The sequence below is a fragment of the Neophocaena asiaeorientalis genome, unplaced genomic scaffold, assembly GCF_003031525.2.
Source record: "Neophocaena asiaeorientalis asiaeorientalis breed wild unplaced genomic scaffold, Neophocaena_asiaeorientalis_V1.1 scaffold547, whole genome shotgun sequence".
NCBI classification, from domain to species: domain Eukaryota; kingdom Metazoa; phylum Chordata; class Mammalia; order Artiodactyla; family Phocoenidae; genus Neophocaena; species Neophocaena asiaeorientalis.
In genome coordinates, this window is record NW_020185330.1 from 3061207 (window position 1) to 3083030 (window position 21824).

At 39.3% G+C, this 21824-nt stretch overlaps 1 protein-coding gene across 1 annotated transcript; it reads right to left on the reverse strand.

The window, feature by feature from the left end:
* Positions 1-350: 350 nt before the first annotated feature.
* On the reverse strand, positions 351-19842 carry CNIH1 (cornichon family member 1). The gene is made up of 5 exons (XM_024734748.1): positions 19683-19842; positions 14445-14513; positions 10155-10267; positions 8936-9079; positions 351-5196 (listed from the first exon to the last, which is right to left on the reverse strand). The coding sequence occupies exons 1-5, from the start codon at positions 19761-19763 to the stop codon at positions 5169-5171; spliced, it is 435 nt and encodes a 144-aa protein (XP_024590516.1). The 5' UTR covers positions 19764-19842; the 3' UTR covers positions 351-5168.
* Between the last annotated feature and the right edge of the window lie 1982 nt (positions 19843-21824).

The following is a 21824-nucleotide window of genomic DNA, read 5'->3' on the forward strand; positions in this document are numbered from 1 at the left end:
GGTAGTCACAAACGTGAGCAACAGTCAGAGGCACTTCCACACAAGACAAAGCAAATTTCACTACATCAACCCTTAATTTTAAATAATCATATAATTACCCAAAGTCTTACTCTGTCATTCTTCTTGCTCTGATGGACTCCTTTGATTTCATTAGAGAATAAAACAATTACTGGTGCTGTTTGGGAACTTCAGACCAGAGAGCCAGCATGTACCATAATATAAAATCAATGTTTTAATACTTTTATATACACAGTGCTTCTAGAACTTAAGGTTTTATAAGACTATTAAGGAAGGTGGGAGAATTACATATCCCTAGGGATTTCTTACCCAAGGTAATAAAATGCCAAAAGTTGTAGCTAGAAAGTTATTTATTTTTTTTAAAGTACAGGCTGCAATAATAGACTGACCTTCCTCATGATTTTGGTATTATAACCAAATACAGTTTAAAAATCACAATATTCGATTAAACTTTAAACAGTCATTGAAATTGACATTACCAAATCTTACATTAGCTTTCTCCCAATATAAACATATAGCTTACTCATGAATACATAAGAAAATGGAAGGTAAGTATTGGCATGGACTAATCAAATCCTTTAATAATCAACTGAATTTTCAAAGTGCACGCATCTCGATTTCCACTGCAAGTGCTTGTTAAGCGTTCCGCATTTAAAATGCTTGACTGAACTATTTTAATACTAGGTATAAGGAAAAACATCAATTATTCCATAACGAAGAAACATGGGATGTCACTATTCAAATATAATTATCCAATTAAGTTTAATAACATGTAATTCCAACATTCTTGGAAAAGCATTTTCTCTGGTTAATCTGCAGGACAGCCCTCAAAACAATGGGGGCGGGGAGACAGAGAGACCAGCTAGAATCCTGGTCATACACAAGCCAGTTAGTTGCTGAAATAGAATCAACACAAACTCCACTGTTATCCACAAACTACACAAGGAAACATTTGAGACAGTTTTTATTAAATATACAAAAGCAAAATAAAGCAAGCAAGCTCTAAGAAGGCAGGACGACGTAAGGGCTGTACATGGTGTACAGGTCTTTGGATGGTGTACAGCACCATTGAGGTTAACTTAGATTTTAAATCTAACAAACCATGAGCACAGATGGCTAACTATATTCTGTGTTTCCCTTAGTAGTTTTAAGATCTACCTAGCCATCAATTTATTATTTAAGACATTTTTCTTCTCCAGAATATAAGAACATAACCAAAGAAATTTAGGAAAGCACTGTACAATGAACGTTAACTTATTCATTCTTTTCCATGTCAAGATGTTCTCTACATCTTCCACAATGTGCATCAATGAAACTAAAGTAGGGTAAAACCTTCACTCCGATCCCCCAGATCACCTTAGGTGGTTAATACTATTTTCCAAAAACAAGCAGAACAAGCAGCAGAGCTGTTTACTCCTTTTAGACATTTAGCTTTAAAACCATTAATTTTAATCAAAGTAAAATTGTTCTAAGAAAGCTATTCAACATATCCAGAAACAGAACCCCATGTTCTCTCTTAGCACCGCCCCAGAGTATTAGTTCAGAACCATCTGCTAAGCTATAATACTAGTGCCAGAGACTCATTAGCTGCTGGTCTGACCAGATCAATGACTGGTTTGAACAAAAGAGCTTAAATTATTCGACATTACTATCTTTCCCCTTTGAAAAGAGTGTTGTTTTAAAATATTTCGGCTGTCAGAACTTCTGATTTCCAATTATACTGTACAACTGATTATTAAGAGATGCACATTTTAAATAAGTAACTTAGATGAAAACTTTTAAATAGATTATTTTAATGGGCTTGATGCTGCTATGCTATAGCCATACCTGAAATGAAAGCCCACCCTCCTCCAGGGTGTAAGAAGAAATCCACAGAAGTCATTCTTTGTACTATGGCAATAATATTCCATGAACACTGTTCATAAATATATATAATTGGAGGAAAAGAGAAGTGTTGTATCAAGGAAAATAATTTGCTAGTTTCAAAGTGTATCTATATCTCTTATTTCCTTTCTATGCAATTATCTGAAATATTTTCAAAATATGTTGTTGATCTGCAGAGAAGATGAGAGCTATTAACATAAGTGGTCCTCAAGCTGGAAAATACTGAACAGGCTTTAAAAGACACATACTACAAACTGCCATGCACTCTGTTGCTTTGTGTAAGACCATTACCTGGGTATCTAAACTTGACTGGTAGGTCTCGCAATTCATGGTGTAATCCATGAGGCTTCTCAAATGCTTCAGTAATACCTGGTATGTCTCAAAAGTGGATCATCTGGTCATTTCCCATCACTACCCCCTTCCCATGAAAAGTAATTCAAACTTCAAACGAATTAGCAGTTTATGTACAGCCTGTGACCCAACTCTCCTCTATCCTGGGATAGGGAGTGGGTACTATCAGTTAAATATTGTGAAAATCATCAAACATTATTAATAAAATTCAGATTCAGGCATTCAAGTTAAGTTTCTACCCCATACCTCCTTAACACTAACAGGACATGTTGGCATGATACAGTATTGTTACTAAGCAGAATAACTGCTAAACAGACTACATTTGTTATGTAAGATTTTTAATGCAGGAGAATCTGTACCAACAGCAAACAGTTGCTGATACAGATAAAAACCACAGTGTGTTACACTAATGGTTTCAGAGAGTTGGAACACTCTTAGGGATAAATCAAATCACACGATAGCAAAAGTAATTGTAACAAGGGAAAAAAGAATTCCTAAATAAACAGCTGTGGCTACACAGGGTGCAGTCTGACTAAAGCTGGAAAGGATTACAAACCCAGGCTAACTACGTTTCAGCTGGGCATGCAGGAAAAATAGAAATATGGCTAGGGCCACCCAAACCAGATTAATGGGGGGAACAAAGCAAACTCAGAGCAAGGGAAAGAACAAGTGGGATACTGTCAAATGCAAATATTATATTTCTGCTTTCTCTTGGTAAGTGACTTAATTTCATAAAACAGTGGAAAAGGTAAAGATGAGTAGATACTGTGACAGCATCCAGGTACCCAATCACATGCCTAGGAACTAACAATCTACCACTGAGATGGGTGAACCTCAATCGTCAGTCATCTTTGAGGAATCAGCTAAGGACTACATATCTAATTTTTGAAGCATGAGAAGGTGGCTTTCACAAATTACAACCAGTAAACCTTGCGTTAATCCTGGAGAGTACTGTGGAACACATTATTAAAGGTATGTTAATTTATAAAGGAAAGTGGTGTTTGCTGAGAGACAGCAAGGGCTCATGAAAATGCTTTGATAGGAATACAAAAGTAACTGCCCCAGGAAACCTATGTGAAGTACAGAAGACTTGGCCAAGTCTCTCATGATCAAAAGTTTTTGTGAACAAGAAAGAAAAATGAGTGCAAGCTGGTACAACTGGGTGGATTAGAAACTGAATTATTGCTTATACTCAGATCATGAGTCTTCAGTGCCTGGTAAGGGCTCAGGAAACAATTTACCACATGAACTGATGATCCCTCGAAGCGTGCTCCAGACTACAAAAGACAAGGTCTTTAAAGCATCTCTCATTATGAAATGGTTGGACTCTCCTCACTCTTCTGGTTCTACATCCTCTTCTTCAACGTATTCACCCTCATTACCCAATCTCAAAACAGTAACAGCCACTCTCCCAAAGGTGGAGAGGCATTTTTTTCACTAGTAGAGAATAAAACAGTACAGCATCTAATTCAAGGGGTAAGAGTAAGACTTCCACAAACACATCCATAAACTCCCTTGATCGTTAATGTGGAATTTCTGCCTATGGTTTTCTTTCTTTGATCCTTGAAGAAACTTTGAACCACTTAAGACTATTTTCAATTGCCTTAACTTCCTCATCCCAAATAAAGCACAAGAATGCTTACGGAAACATGCAAGCCATAATTATTTTACCTGCCTTACAAGCAGCAGCAAAAAAAACCAAACTTATAAGTCATTTTACCTTAAAATGTGCTGTTTCAAAAAGGAAAAAAATATTTTAAACATTTTAACTTTCACAATAATTGTTTGTAATTGGTAAGAAAAATGATGATGCTGCGCCATCAGTGTTTATGAGTCTTGTCAAGTGACAAAAGAAGGTAATGTGCTTAAACCATTTAAAAATCTTCCTTTTTAGATCCAAGCATGGTATTAAAAAAAAAATGTAGTGCTCTACTGTCTTTTTAAAAACTTGACAGTGATATGTCTTTATTTGGAACAAGCAAGTTTAAGAATAGCTATTTGTGGTCTTTAAAACAATGCACTGAAAATAAGTCTTAGTTTCAGAGTTTTATTGTACTGTACTAAGGGAACAGCAGGACGGTTCTACAACGTTCTCTCCCATTGAGTTCTGAAAATCTAAAGTACTTGCAAACTCTTAAGAATATCTTCACCACCAGATTAGAGCACTAAGTATAACAACCAATTTCTTAATAAGTGATGTCTCACAAATCAAAACACATTTAAAATAGCTTTAAATGCATTCTTCACAAGTAAGTCAGCATATATTTCTGTATCATGTTCACTTATGCTTAAGAATTAAAGCAAGTATATTACTCTGGTGGAAATATGGGAAATCTCTCATTCATGCAATATACAGGGATAATATTTCAAGTCAAAGGGAAAAAAATCCCACTCATTTTTTTTTAATGCATCCATATATAATCACTTATGTGATAGATGAGGAAACCCATGAAGTTTCCACAGGTCAGATATATATTTTCAATTCATCAGAAGCACCTGATATCTACAGCTAATTTATAAGTAAATGGCATTTCAATAAAACCAAAATGAGCCCTACAACTTCTATAAACAAAAGCTTCCAATGGACTAAGGATAGTCAATAATTAACGCAGTCATTCAAGGGATTATGGCTGTTCCTTAAGGAGTGCAAGTTCAAACCTGTCAACACCAGAGGTATCATTTTATATTAATTTATATGTAATTCCATTTAAATTCTTTATCCGAGTATAACATATGAAAACAGTCTTTCCACAAGCAAAAAATGTGGAAACATTTAAAAAATAAGGAGTCATTTTTTAAAGTAACTGATCAGATTCCATAGGCTACTCTTGGAAACAGGATCTTGCTGGATAGAATCCCTTCATTTGGTGGCTTTTTGCATGCACTTAACTGGACCAGTTCTTCTGAGTGTTGTCCTAAGAGCTCACCAAAACATAGATCATGCTGAAAAGAAGAAAAAGGCTATTATTAACTCAAACATTCCTAATTATAAAAACTAAGAGCACCAAAAAGTTGAGTCTGCTTTATATAGCAAACTCGTTTGTGATATCACACCATCACAGAAAACGGAAAGACCGATAAATGACAAGTTCACAGTATGATTTTAATCTGCATTTATGGACTTCTGCCTAAGGTAGGATTGGCTCAGTGCATGTGCTGTAGTTGTCCCCTATTTCCTTTCCAATTTTAGCAAGTAGAACAGCACAGCTGAAAGCTTAATAGGGATCAGAGCTTAGAGAAGCAATCCAAACAGCACACTGCTCCAGAGCTATGTCTAAGAATAGGAGTGAGCATCTCCAAGGGCTCACTTCATGCCAGGCCTTCTGTTAGGTCCTAGGAGGTAGGGTAGGTACCATGATCCCCATTTTACAGACAGGAATGATCAATCAAGGAACTTTCCCATTAGAGAAAGGCTCTGGGCAATAGCAGCAAGGTTAAAAAGGAAAAGGGGACCAACAAGCAAAATAAAAAGCAACAACCATTTGATCCTACATGAAGGGCAAGGTGGGAGAGGCACGGTTCAAAAGCATGTGTGTCTAAACGGAAATACAAAGCAAGGAGGTGAGCAAACTTGATAGACTATTTTTTGTTATCATTATTTAATTAATAGACTTTTTTTTTTTTTTTTTTTTTTTGCGGTATGCGGGCCTCTCACTGTTGTGTTACTCTCCCGTTGCGGAACATAGGCTCTGGACGCGCAGGCTCAACGGCCATGGCTCACGGGCCTTAGCCGCTCCGCGGCATGTGGGATCTTCCCGGACCGGAGCACGAACCTGTGTCCCCTGCATCGGCAGGCGGACTCTCAACCACTGCGCCACCAGGGAAGCCCTAATTAATAGACTTTTTAAAAGAGCAGTGTTAGGTTTACAGAAAAATTGAGCTCCAAATAAAGAGACCTCTCATGGACCTCCCAATCCCAGCACACAGACATACATACATACACACACAGTTTCCCTTATTACTGGCATCTTACGTTAGTGTGGTATGCTTGTTACAACTGAACCAATATTGATACATCATTATTAACTAGAGTCCAGTGTTTACATTAAGGTTCACTGGCTGTTGTACATTCTACAGGTTTTGACAAACGTATATTTGCTTGGCAAACGTACCCACTCTTACAGTATCATACAGAATAGTTTCACTGCCCTAAAAATTATCTGTGCTCTGTCTATTCATCCCTCTCTCCCTGCTAACCCCTGGTGACCACTGATATTTTTACTGTCTCCATAGTGTTGCCTTTTCCAGAATATCATATATTTGGAATCAGACAATCTGTAGCCTTTTCAGATTGGCTTCTTTCACTTAGCAACATGCATTTAAGTTTCTTCCATGTATTTTCATGACTTGATATATCATTTCTTTTAATCTCTGAATAATATTCCATTGCCTGGATGGACCACAGATTAAATATGATGTTTATCCATTACTATTGTGTTTTTTTTTTTTCTGGCCCCGTTGCCTGACATGTGGGATCTTAGTTCCCCGACCAGGGATCAAACCTGTGCTCCCTGCAGTGGAAGCGCAGGCTTAACCACTGGACTGCCAGGGAAGTCCCTACTATTGCTTTTTAAAGACAGACAATGGGCTTCATTGTAAGGGCTGGGCTCACAGAGGTTCACAGACAGCCTGGGAGGGGGCCCAATGGGTCAATGGTCTTGGTGCTCGGCCTGAGGACAGATGATGGAGACAGAGTGGACTTGTGGGCTCTCGCAATCTGGGCGATTGTTTCCATTCTCCTCCTGCCGACAGCTAGCTGTCCCTGGCTCTTCTCAGAAAGGCCTTTCAGGTGGGGGTGATACCCTACTCCATCGATAGGCCTGGGATTTAGTTTGCTGCTCTTATGGGGGCTCGTGGCTGATATGACCCCCAGACTGGGTGTCTGCCCTTCTCTTTCTCCTCAATCAAGGCACTGTGTTGGCTGGGCCTCCCGCCTGGATTCGTGTGTGTATGCATGTGTGTTGACAGACAATTTAAAACAAATGAATGATGTAGTGCCACCATCTCCTGGTGAACATTCTCCCACAACTCTACATCTCCAATTTTATCATTTATTCAAGCATTCATTTATTTTCCTTCTTTCAACAAATATGTTTTAAGTGCCTACTATATGCCAGCACTGTTCCAGACACTTATTATAGAAACTAAAAACTGAAAATTAACAGAAATTAAAAGGACACATGGAATTTCACTTTTCAGAACTTTTTCACTATCTTTGTTTCAGATATGAACGTCTCTAGGTGTACTAACGGACACTCATTTTCACAAATATAATGTGTAAAATCATAAAAATACATTTTCCATAAATTTAAGTCTAGCACTTCACCCTTTTCCATAATGGAAACTAGTATGATATAAACAAGAAATAAGCAAGTTTTCAAGTAACAAAAAGGAGAGGGAAGAGAAACTTAATTACTGCCAAAATTTCATCTAATAAAACTAGTTTTCTTCATATTTTGACAATCAGGTAGAAATTCCTCTCCAGTTGAATATTTATCAATAAAAAATGGGAAAAATGTATTTATAAAGCTTAAAGAAAAATTATAACTCCACACTCACCCGTGTCCATTTCCAGTTTTAATAAGCAGCCGTTTTCCTCCACCTACAGTACACCTAGAACAGTGCCTCTCAACCAGGGCTGATTTTGCCCCACAGAGGGCATCTGGCAAATGTCTAGAGACATTTCTGGTTATTATGACTGGGGCAGGGGGAAGCTACTGGCATCTAGTGGGCAGAGGCCAGGGATGCTGCTAAACATCCTACAATGCACAGGACAGCTCCTCACAACAAAGATTTATCCTGCCCAAAATATCACAGTGCCAAGGTCAAGAAACCATGACCTAGAGGAATGATGATATGAGTCCATCACAGTATAAGGGGAGGAAAATCAATAACTGCAGCATCGGGACTTCCCTGGTGGTCCAGTGGTTAAGAATCTGCCTTCCAATGCAGGGGATGCGGGTTCAATCCCTGGTCGGGGAACTAAGATCCCACATGCCTTGGGGCAACTAAGCCCGCGCGCCACAACTACTAAGCCTGCGCGCCTCAAATAGAGAGCCCGCGCGCCACAAACTACAGAGCCCTTGCACTTTGGAGCCCACGCACCACAGCTAGAGAGAAGCCCACGTGCCATAACGAAGATCCTGTGTGCCACAACTAAGACCCGATGCAGCCAAAAAAAATAAATAATTAATTAAAAAAATAAATAACTGCAGCATCCTATATGATAGAATTTTTCTTTCCTCCATCCCATTCGGATCATGCAAACCAGAAAATAAAGGGTAGAGCATACAGTTTATGAAGAATGATAAAGAAAAAATTAAACATAATCTTGAGACAGACACTGAAGCCAAGCAGAAACTTTTTTGCAAACGCACACAGCCATATCCTCTTGCTCTGCCATGGAGAATGAGGACTGTCCTTCACTGACTGTCTGAGACTTTGGAAGCAGCATCCCTGACCCAACTTTCTGCCTCTGACTGCACATCAGTTGGCTGCCTTGACAAGTACCAGTTGATTCAATGTGTGTGAATTTGCTGATGTGCACTGTGCCGTTTTCAGTACCACCGTTCAAGACATGAGTTATTCTTCAAGTGGATTTTAAGGTGTTCAGACCATAATGCCTGCAAATGTTTCCGGCAGCAAAGTGAAATCATATTTTCGTTTTGTTTTTTAAACTTACCCATATAGGTAGTAAAAAAATGCTAGAAGATAAAAAGCTAATTTGCACCATCCTTCTTTCTGACAATATGCTAGAATATCTGCATTCATGATGGTTGTAGGGTCATAGAGTCCTGGTCCACTCATCACTGGTCTACTCATATACCTGTAATAAACACAGTTGATTAGCCACTCAGAATGGAAGCTAACCTTCAGGATGGAAAGGAGCATTCTTCTTCTCAAATAATATTTGTTACAATGAGAGGTGGTCCACATTGGGAAGCATACTTTTAGTTCTAGGTGGAGTTCTTTCCTTTTATCATCTTAATTTTAAAACTGGAGCCCCTACAGAGAACAAGGTGGTTAAACAAGTCATATCTGGTCTCCTCTACACTTTCAGAAATCCAAGAAAATTAAGAATAACTGTAAAAAGGAAATACAATTTTTTCTTTCAACTTTTTATTTTAACATAAAGAACACTTCACCAAGATATTCCAAATGTTCACATTTACCACACAGCTTTGTCCTTCTCTTTTCTGTTCTCTCTCTAAATACACGTACATTTTTTTCTGAGCCATTTCAGAGCCAGTTACAGATGTGAAACCACTTTACTCCTAAATACTTCTTCCATATGTATTTCCTAAAATCAAGGGCAATGAGATTTTGACATGCCTATCTAAAACAAAACACTCTAATGCTATATAGATCAGATATAACATTTAGAAGTTATGGAATATGAATCTTTTATAAATAACCAAATTTAAAGTCATAAAGTAAACGTGGAGAAAGAAGTTAGACACACACTGTACAATCTGATTTATATGAAGTTCAAAGATGGACAAAACTAATCTAAGCTGCAAGAGATCACTGGTTCTCCTATGAAAGTACAGGGCTAACTGATTGGAATGGGGCACAAGGGACTCTTCTGGGGGCTGGAAGTGCTGTATATCTTGATCTGGGCGGTAGTTTCACAAGTGTATCCATATGTAAAAATCCACTGAGCTGTACACTTTAGACGTGCACACATTATTGTATGTAAGTTATACCTCACTTTTAAAAAAAACCCTTTAAAGAATAATAACATAAGCTCCATAAGAGGTATTAACACAGTTATTTGTGCATCCATGTGGTTTTAAAAACAAATGCTAACTAGTTTCATTTAGCATGTAAGATAACCACATCGACCACAGTATAATTAAAATTTAATTAGGAAAAGTATTAGAAGTGTATCTAAATATTACCTCCAAATATGATATGCCAAGAGGGGCATATTGAGACCCAGTGTAAGCCACTCTGCTGCACAAAGAAACATGACACAGAAGAAAGCATGGATGAGGTACTCTGGAAGGACAAGCTGGAAGAAAAACACAAGCCAGTTATCAAAATGCCTTGGCATTAAATCAACTGCTAATTTGGAAAGCAGGTGGCAACTAAGTTTCAATAATGAAAAATCACTGTTTTCCTAGAATCAGAAATGAAAGATGCTACTGAGTTTTATTTCCATATTAAGCTTTTGAACAAAAGCAGGATTATATGCCAACTGACCAGAGGATACAGCTTGCACTAAAAGAATAAGATATAACTTAAAATTTAAAACCCAAACTTATAGAGCAACAGGTTAAATTATACAAAGTTACCACCCAGATTGTTCAAACACAGTTATTTGCTAATCACTCAGAATACTTTTTCTTTCCACCATTCAAGAATGATGAAAATACAAAAATGAAATATCTGATCACATGCAACATGATATAAAAAAATCCACAAAAACAAAACTCCCCTTTAGAAGTTTACACATTAGTGTTTTTAAGCCTTTAAACAGAAACCAGGGATGCTACATATACAATATTTAGCAAACCACATCACATTACCACAAAAGTAATTTTTCAATGGAAAGCCAACAGCCAATAATCTCAGCACAGTCGGGGGGAAAGAACATTAATACGCACAGATGCAAACGATGTGCTTTCTGCAATGTAGGAGGGAAAAGACTAAGATCTGAACCATGAAATTGGAATTCTCCTGGTTCCTGAGCTCCCATTCCTACAAGGCCTTCCTATTTCTTTCAGCCTGCTTTCTCCAATGAAGGGCTACAAACACAGCAGACCAGTAGGAGCTCAGAACTCAAAATGCATCTTTTGATAGCAGGTAGTATTAAGTGAGGAAAAATTAGTTCAAGCAAAATGCTTTTTATAAAATGACCAAGAGTTCATGCTTTACTTAAAATTATCTTTCTCATCCTACAGATTTCAGCCTAATGACTCTGTTAAACATAAATACTAAAACCTTCCATTTCAAGTTTCAGCCAAAGAGCTTCCTACAAGTCACAGCTGCAAAGCCAGTTTCTCAAATGTGCTGCACTGTCCCATCAGATCTTTCCTGAGGGGAAACTATAGCTGTAGAAATAATATATTACTTATTCAAGTCCATTTTCTAGTACTCCCAAATTACTTTTCCCATTCAAAGCTGTAAAGCAAAGTTTTTAATTAATGCTATTTGAAATAAAATTCCAGTAAAACCAATTAATCTATACCACTAACCAGATATTTTCTACAAATTTAAGTAATATAATAACAAGATAAACTCTGCACATATATATAAACATGTAAATAACATGGACCATTAAGCCAGCATTTAATTAAGATCAAAGTTAAACATCTGCAAGAAAATATCCATAGGAAAATCTTTGGAACACAAAGACTACAACCAGGACAAACCAAGAAAAATATATAATACATTTTATTAGGAGTTCCACTAAAGCTGCTGTTTATAATACTAGTTTAAATTACAAGAGTTTTCTTTAAAATATAATGAGCCTATTTGGGCCCTCTAAAACCAAGTGATCTAACAATACAAATCATCACCCAAGTTTTCCAGACTAGGGTATGGGGAGAGAATGATTTTGAAAGCATGATCCTTACTGCTCTTAAGCAATATTCTTTAATAAGAGTGATAATAAAGATAATCTGCAACTCTACCAGTCTTTTGTTTTGTCTTGTTTTGTTTTGTTTTTGCGGTACGGGCGCCCCTCACTGCCGCGGCCTCTCCCGTTGCAGAGCACAGGCTCTGGACGCGCAGGCTCAGCGGCCATGGCCCACGGGCCCAGCCGCTCCGCGACATGTGGGATCTTCCCAGACCGGGGCATGAACCCGTGTCCCCTGCATCAGCAGGCGGACTCCCAACCACTGCGCCACCAGGGAAGCCCTCTACCAGTTTTAATATGAAACAAATGCCACACTCCCTCCCCTCTCCTCAAAACAGTCCAGATACTTTTACTATGCATCTCTCATGAAGACCAGTCCTCTTCAATCACTCTTTAATGACGAAATTTCCCCATTAGTGGCACAAAATGATTCCATTTAGGAACCCACATTTACACAAAAACTAGTATCCATAAACAGCACATGCAAATATGGCTGAAATGATAGTACTTAAACATGCAAATCCTAATATTCTGTAGTTAAGGTTCACATTTTTAAATATAATGGTATTTGTCTTCCCCCATACTTTGGCAGAATTGTCAAAACAAATTTTCAATAGGGAAAACTGTCAGATGCACTGCTATTAAGCCAATTATCGGCACCCTATCCAAAACACAACTTGTGCTGGTGTAGAAACTTCCTTCCAATCCACTGCAGCATTAGGATGTCCCAAGCACAAAGTGAGAATTTCTTTCCATTAAAAAAAAGCCAAAAATCACACTCTATATTTTAAAATGAAATTAGTCCCTCTTAAGTTTATGGTAAATTAGGAAAATACAAGACTCTAAACCTAAAAAAATCAGGCTGTCTGGGTTTGAATTCTGACTCTATGTTAGCTGTGTGACCCTGGGCAAAGTGCCTGAACCTCACTAAGCCTCAGTTTACTCTCCTATTCATGAGTATAATATACTCACCTCTTAGGATTGTCATGAAAACTGAATGAAAAAACCCAGGTAAAGATGCTTAGCACAGAGCCTGGCACCCAGGAAAGCCCTCATCTGATTTCAGCTATTATCATCTTCATCATCATTTGGTTATTTGAAGTAATGAAAAGCCAAAGAAGATAGAATACTATTAATACATAACTATCAAAAGGAGAAATTTCAGTTTCTTAATTTCTTGGTAACAATTAGTTTAAACAGTAAGTTAAGATGTTTTACAATGAACATTATTACTTCCCAGTGAAAAAGCAGATTCAGCTCACATTTTGCTTCATAAGAGTAGAGAAACAGCAAGTTAATACTTTTAATTGTACCTACATCAAGTCTTACTGCAGCAGTTCTTTAAAGACAAACCAGGAATCTATTCCATCATGGCTATTTATCTAGGAAACAATGATAAAAGTAGCAAACCAACTTTATAGACCCTTTCTAAATAAAATCCCTCTAGCATGCTAGGGCTTTACAGTTTTACACAACTAAAGTCTATACATGTTTTCATCTTCATTAAGTAATGTTTAAAGATGAATTATTACATTCTATTTCTTGAAGACATACTCACTGCTTTCTTACAAAAAACCTTTCAGTTTCTGACCAGTTAGGCAAAAATCAAACCTACAGGCTAAAGGAGAATCCTCCTGTAAACTAAATGAAGTCAAATATATATATAAAACCCCTAAGCACAATGAGGCCACATTATAACTAAATCCAGAAGAGCTCAGAACTTAGTGTTAGACAGGTCTGCTTTAGAAACTTAGAGTGGATATATACCAGAAATAACTATGTAGACATTTGTATACAAATTGTTATCCACAAAATTCTGACACCATGAATCCAAAGGTAAGCCTTACTGCAAAATTCCAGAGCCTAAGAACAGAGCTATCTACCTAAAAGGCTCTGAATAAACAGCTGCTGAAAGAATAAATAAATTCCAGAATAGACAAAACCGAAGATAAAAATAGATATGGTACTAAAGACTCCACCTACAGATTACCTCAGAGTAAGTTACCACAAAAGAATAATCTCACCTATTAAAGTCATTTCATATTAACCAACTTTCAAACACTGCACCTAATAATTTAATATCGAAGTGCCTATGGCTATAACATTTTTTTAAATGCATAAGCATTTAACAGCTTTCCCTACTTGACTGGGCCAGCAAGCAAACATTTGCATAAAATATGAAATTTCATGAAATCATAAACCTCAACAGGCATATGAACAAGCACACTGAACAGAACAGTTTACAAATACAAATGCCCTAACCCTCCCCATGAAATGAATGTAGCATTAAAACATTAAACTAAAAAGCAGTACACACCTTTAATGCAATTTTGACTCTTTTAATCTTTTTGACCTTTTCAACTGTCTTTGGCCGACAATGTAAAAAGCAGATTGGAAGAATGTTAGTATGACAGCTGACAAGATCACCAGCAGATTAATAATAGAATAGTCAAGCAGGACAGGAAAAAGAATATTTTTTAAAATTCTGCCTACTTCAAAAAGTACAAATTTATCATGCTACTGAGAATATTGGCCATTTTCAAATGATATCAAGTTAAAAGCAAAAACAGTTTAAAAATCTAGAGAAATAGCCTATATTATAACTTACAGGATTCAGGGTATTACACTGGTCTATAGGATTCTTGTAATCAGTCTTCAGCTCATCAAATGCTATAATCTAAAATAAAAATAAAATAGTTAGGATCTCTCACTTTAATAAAAAGCAGCAATAAACCTGCCCCATCAAACAATAACTGAATAAAGTTAATAGGACAAAAGCACAGGTGTAGCAACTTTATATGTACCAGTTTACAGTAAGCTCAATATATGGTAATTAATAAATAACTAGAATCACATTCAAAGAACTGAAAACACTTGTATATTGTTATCATTAAAATGATCTGATATCACTGTGATAAATACCTTCAATTTTCAATTTTTTCACTGCCTCCACTAAAGTTATTTTCTCTGCTTGAAATAGTCTTTCCCCCAGCCATTAACTATTTACAGAAGCTCCTCTTTATCCTAAACAAACATTCTTCCTATGTCAACTCCTCCCTGTAGGTCTCCCTAACTCCCTTGGGCAGAAATAATTGCACGCCTGTCTAATCTCCACATAGAACAAGGCTTTATAACGCTATCAGGCCGGCATTTCTCATACTGGAGGAGAGGATTTAAGTTCAGGTTTGTGTCCCCCCACTAGACTGTGTGCCCCTCAGGGTGAAGTGTTTTTAATCATCTGTGCATGCCCCTCCCTTGTCACAGTGTTCAGCGGGACACTAGAAATGGACTTGTATGCTTCAATTTGTTCCCATTTGTACCTAAACACATACATTTCACAGTCCTACTTCGATTTGGAAATTCAAGAAATAGCCTCAGAATAGAGGAACACTAAGAGAATATTAAACTTCACAGCCAGGACCACCACATACAGTACTGCAGTTTCTGCACAGAACAAAAGGCCAGGTGAGGGCACAATGCCACGCACGCTTCTGCTGCCAAGCACCCTGGCATGGGCTCTGCACCAGGGGCTATTCAGGAGGGAGGACTTTTCTAATCCTCTGCCTCAAGAGGCATCTTATTCTAATTCACCTTAAGGCACCACATAGGCAAGAGCAGGCCTGTTTAAGGGCACTGCAAAAATGATCAATCTGACCTCCTTTCATGTCCTCTGTATATTCCTACCACATGCAGGTCCTTTCATTTGATCACCAAACTAAAGACTGAAGAAGGGTAAAGCCCAGGTAAGGCCAGCTTCTCATGGTGTGATGAGTGAAACAGTTATAAATATGATAAGGGAAGAAAGATCTCATCCACTTAAAATGCATTGCAAGGACTTTCCTGGCAGTCCAGGGGTTAAGACTCCGTGCTTCCACTGCAGGGGACACAGTTCCATCCCTGGTCGGAGAACTAAGATCCCACATGCCGTGTGGCGTGACCAATAAATAATAAACAAATAAAATGCATGGCAAGAGTAAATCAACTATACTTTAATATAAATAAATAAAAATTTTATATCATACCATTAAAAAAAAACAGCAAGAATCAAGAATATTTTTGTCCACACTCTGAGAAGAAATGTGGCTTTAACATTTAAGGTCACTGAACACAGAACTTCAAAGTCAAAATGCACTAAAAATCAAATAAGGGTGACACACCACTTTGTGTCAAAGTAAGAAGCCAAAGGCCCCGAATTTATGGGGGAGCTATTTTAGTTGCTGCCGCCAGTCGCCCAGGGGACAAAGAATTTAATCTGCCCTTGCTCTGGTGGGCTAGGACTAGTATTTTTATATGTGAGACAGTGCTACTCAATATTACCAGTAATCACTGAAGTCATATATTTCTAGCTTTTAATATACTGGCTTACCCTGTTAAAATTGTTAGCTTCATAAAAAGATGAGTTTTTTAACTTCTAGAATTTTATAAAATTACCAACCTGGCCTAATAAAAATTTTAATGAAAGCAGAAATAGAAGGAAAATAATTACACATTAAAATGTAAGCTCCATGAGAGCAAAGATTTTTGCTGTGTTCACTGCTATGTCGCAGGGCTTAAAATAGTGCCTGGCACCTATATAAGTGTTCAATCAATATTTACTGAATGGGACTACCCCGGTGGTCCAGTGGTTAAGAATCCACCTTCCAATGCAGGGGATGCGTGTTCGATCCCTGGTCAGAGAACTAAGATCCCACGTGCCCCGGGCTTCAACTACTGAGCCTGCATGCTCTGGAGCCCATGTGCCACAACTACTGAGCCCGCACGCTTCAACGAAAGACCCCGCAAGCCGAAACGAAGATCCCGCCTGCCGCAACTAAGACCTGATGCAGCCAAATAAATATTAAAAACAAATATTTACTGAATGAAAGGGGGGAAAAAGGGAAAACTAGCCCTATGCTTAAAAAAAAAGTACAGAACTCGCCAAAAGGCATTTTCCTTTGCTAATGACCCCTAAAACATATAAATGTTAAAAATATAAATGTACAAATAGAAGATACTAATTTCTGATTATTTATGGATATAATCAGTCAATTACCTGACATTAGCTGTGATATATTCCCAATGCATTTTAGACATTTAAGACAAGGACTGTGATCGCAAATACAATTACTTCCCTATAACAAGATCCAATTTACTAGCAGAGTATGAAACTTGTGCTTTAACTTTTTTCCCACTGCACAGTTTCTTCAGGTGATTTCAAAGGATCTTTTAATGCGTATGTTGCTGAATGGGTTTCTGTTTGAACGCTATAAGCTAGAGTTGTCAAAACTCTTCTGAAAAGATTCTTAAACTAGTGGTTTTCAAATCTTCTGTGACTGTGGGTCTGGACAAGGACGTTCACAAAGTTTTCCAAAAAAGTGCAAAAACAAAACAAACAAACAAACAAAAATCCCTAAATATAGCAAACTACACAATTCAGGATACCTCCAAATTCGATGCACATCTTTGCGGAATGACTTCTGCATTTTTAGCTTTCAAACAAATCTATGCTCCCAACTCTATTCTCCAAAAAGCATCAATCACATGAATTAGGACTAAACTGACAGACGTATACATCAGCATAAAAAAATCCTCCGTACAACAATTAACATAAACTGGATTTTCTGAATTTATACTTGAAATTTCCAGATGCGTCTTCTGACAGATACTTAAAATGACCTAAGAAAATAAATTGGGGACCTCCCTGGTGGGGCAGTGGTTAAGAATCCACCTGCCTAATGCAGGAGACACAGGTTCAAGCCCTGGTCTGGGAATATCCCATATGTTGCGGAGCAACTAAGCCTGTGCTCCATGACTACTGGGCCCGCGTGCCTAGAACCCATGCTCTGCAACAAGAGAAGCCACCGTAATGAGAAGCCCGCGCACCACAACGGAGAGTAGCCCCCGCTCGCTGCAACTAGAGAAAGCCTGCGTGCAGCAATGAAGACCCAATGCAGCCAAAAATAAATTATTTTTAAAAAATTAAAAAGAAAAGTTAGAAAAAAAGAAACTGAAGGTTACATAGTTAACAGAAAAATTAAAACTATATCTTTATTTAGAATTTTCTATTTTTTTCCCAAAGGATGCACAACCCTCTGAACTACTAGAAATCCCCAAGGGTATAAGCTCTCCACTAATCTGTGGAGTACAAACAAATTTTTAAGTCTGTAACAGGACTTAAAATCATCTACTTCACCCAAACACATATTCACTTAAATTACCCCAATACATATTGATTTAAATTACCCATTTTTTTCTTTAAAGTGCAGTTCAGGTTTTCTTAGCAAAACACAATCTAGTTCAAAATGTAAGCCATTCACAGCTCTCTTCTAAGAATCCTCATCAGCTCAGAAAACAGAGTGCCCATCAAGCAGGAAGTGATTAAATCCTCATCTACAAATGGCAGGGAATCACACATTTCAGTTTCATCAGAGGCTTACTAAGGCAGAGCTAGTTTGCATCCCAAATTATCTTTACTTATTGTCTTTATTCCACCAAAGAAGAGCCCAAAATGCTCTTCAAGTTATGGGTTCCTACTGACAAAGCATTCTGAGGGAGCAGCCTACATAAGCATTCCCCCACTACACAAGCAGTTGGGTTTCAAATAATTATAAATGTAATTACACTCCTTAGCAAAAGGGAATGGATTTGAGATTTTTTTTTTTTTTTTTTTTTTTTGCACAAGACACTGCTACCACGTAAATCACTCTGCCTCTGTATGTTCCATAACAAATCCCTGCTATGGGCATGATGAAACCTGACTGAAAATTTACATGAGAGTGAACATGCCCAATCATTCAAACTAAGACCAATATTCCAGAAGGTACTAGAATATGGAGGGCAGAGCAAAAAATAAGATAAATTTTTAATGAATGCTGATGTCCAAAAGGCTGCTTCTAATTTTGTGTTAGAGAAACAGGAATCCTTTAAAATCTCTTGTATTTCACAGGGAACTTAACTTGTTCCTTACAGGGGCCAGTAAGGATGTGCTTCTGTCCTGCAACATGATGTGAGTAAAAGAGAAAAAAAAAAAAATTATCCTAGAGAAGCGTAAGGTTTCTGAGCATTTTCAAAATCGAATTAAAACCACCTCTACTAAATCAAGCTACTCCGAACACAGAGGTGGCTAGGAAGTCTCTCGAGAAACCTGTCGGCCAAAGTATGATTTAGGGGGAAAGTTCGGAGATAACGGTCAACAAAGTAATCAATTCAACCGGCATCAAAGTTCACCAGGAGACAATGCCGGGGGCGGGGGTGGGGCGGTGGTTCTACTTGAAGAGCACCCAACAAGTGCCTGAAAAGTACAGCTGGAAATTTATCTCAAGTAGGTTATAACTACCTCATTTGGGCCACACTCCTGTGGACACCAGAAAACAAAGGCAATCTGCATTAAATAATATTTCGGCAAACCTCATTCCAGCTCAGCACGTAGCACGCCCCTCTGCGCCCTTGACATCCTCCCGAGGGACGAGGGAACGCGGGGATGCGGCGCCGGCCAGCGAAGCGCTGTCCCGCAGGGCCCGCTAGGACCGCGGCCGCCCCACCCGGCGAGGGAGGAGTAGCAGCGCGCGCGGCCTGCGCCGGGACACAGCGGGCGCAGCCAGCCAGCCGCCGGACGCCTCGCCTCCTCCTGGACCTGCAGCCCCGGTTCGCGGACCGAGGGCGCGCAGGGCCCTGGCCGCGCGGCCGGCACCGCCCCGGCCTGGCCCCATTCCCGGGCGTGCGGACCTCCGAGGGCCGTGGCCGCCCAGACCACGGGCCCGGGGCGAAAAGAGGCTACGCCGCCACCTCGCCCTTCTATCCACGGGCCCGGGGCGAAAAGAGGCTACGCCTTCACCTCGCCCTTCTTTCCCCGGCCCCGGCTACTCACATGCCAAATGGCGAAGAAGATGAGTGCGGCGGTGAGCAGCAGCGCCAGCATGTAGCAGAAGGCCGCGAACGTGAACGCCATGGCCGGGGAGGAGGAGCAGGGAGCAGCGCCGGTGCCAGCGGAGAAAGGCGGCGCAGGGCCCTCTGGGTAAAACCATTCACTTCCCGCGACCACAACCCACACCGCCGCCGCTGCCGCCGCTGCCGCCGCGGGGGCGCCAGCCCTCCCAGCACGCCTGCGCACCAGCCCCGGTGCAAGGCGCCCTCCGGTGGCCGGAGTCCGCCATGCACTTGTATTGTCTGCATAGAGGATTAATTTATCTTGCCTACTTCGCTCGTTTATTCTTTGAACAAATATTCATTGACTGAGTGCCAGTATGTTCCAGGTTTTTGTGCTCCTCCTTTGAGATACAAAGGTGAGTAAAATAGTACTAGCACGGAAAGAAGTTAGTATAGTGCTGGAAATGAATACGTAAATAAATCATTACAGTATTATTACCCTGTTAACGGAAGTCTGCAGCATGACAGGTCAGAGCAGGGCGCCGAGCCCACACTGGGGCGTTCAGGGAAGGATTCCTGGAATAGATGTTTTGTTTTTGTTTTTTTGCGATACGCGGGCCTCTCACTGCTGTGGCTTCTCCCGTTGCGGAGCACAGGCTCCGGACGCACAGGCTCAACGGCCATGGCTCAGGGGCCCAGCCGCTCCGCGGCATGTGGGATCTTCCCGGACCAGGGCACGAACCCGTGTCCCCTGCATCGGCAGGCAGACTCTCAACCACTGCGCCACCAGGGAAGCCCTGGAATATGTTTTTTAAACTGAGGCTTACATGAGTAGAAGTTGTCCAAGCAAAGAGACGGTAGGATCAGCCGTCCAGTCAGAGGGTTCAATGTGAGCAAAGGCACAGAGATGAAAGAAAGAAAAAAATTTCGGTGTCTTAGGTGAAACCACCTAAACAGTTCTAAATTAGTGGACAAGACAGTGCTGAGAGTTAGGGGTAATCAAGGGTTTAGATCATAGAGGGCCTTATATGCCTGGCTAAGGAGCTCAGACTTCATATCCCATAAGCCCATGTTTTTCAACCTCTTTTGCCCACCACACACAATTAGACTTTTTCATTGCAACACAGGAGAACATCATACACACATGGAATTATAGAGACATGGACATCTGGATACAGAGACAAATAAATACATATATAACAAACAAAAATTTCACAAAACTAAATATCCACGAGTACTTGCCCTTCTATTCTTTTTTGCTGTCTTGTTTCTGGAGAGTTTTTTTGTTTGTTTCTTTTCTTTTATTCTTAGGTTGTTTTTATTGTTTTTTTAACATCTTTATTGGAGTATAATTGCTTTACAATGGGGTGTTAGTTTCTGCTGTGTAACAAAGTGTATCAGCTATACATATACATATATCCCCATATCTCCTCCCTCTTGCATCTCCCTCCGACCCTCCCTATCCCACCCCTCTAGGTGGACACAAAGCACCAAGCTGATCTCCCTGTGCTATGCTGCTGCTTCCCACTAGCTATCTGTTTTACATTTGGTAGTGTATATATGTGCATGCCAATCTCTCACTTGGTCCCAGCTTACCCTTCCCCCTCCGGGTGTCCTAAAATCCATTCTCTACATCAGTGTCGTTATTCCTGTCCTGACTCTAGGTTCTTCAGAAACTTTTTTTTTTCCTTAGATTCCATATATATGTGTTAGCATACGGTATTTGTTTTTCTCTTTCTGACTTACTTCACTCTGTAAGACAGACTCTAGGTCCATCCACCTCACTACAAATAACTCAATTTCATTTCTTTTTATGGCTGAGTAGTTATATGTAGCTGTCCAGTTTTCCCAGCACCAGTTATTGAAGAGGTTGTCTTTTCTCCATTGTATATTTGCCTTCTTTATCAAAGATAAAGTGACCATATGTGCATGGGTTTATCTCTGGGCTTTCTATCCTGTTCCATTGATCTATATTTCTGTTTTTGGGTTAGTATCATACTGCCTTGATTACTGTAGTTTTGCAGTATTGTCTGAAGTCAGGGAGACTAATTCCTCCAGTCCATTTTCCTTTCTCAAGATTGCTTTGGCTATTCGGGGTCTTTTGTGTTTCCATAAAAATTGTGAAAATTTTTGTTCTAGTTCT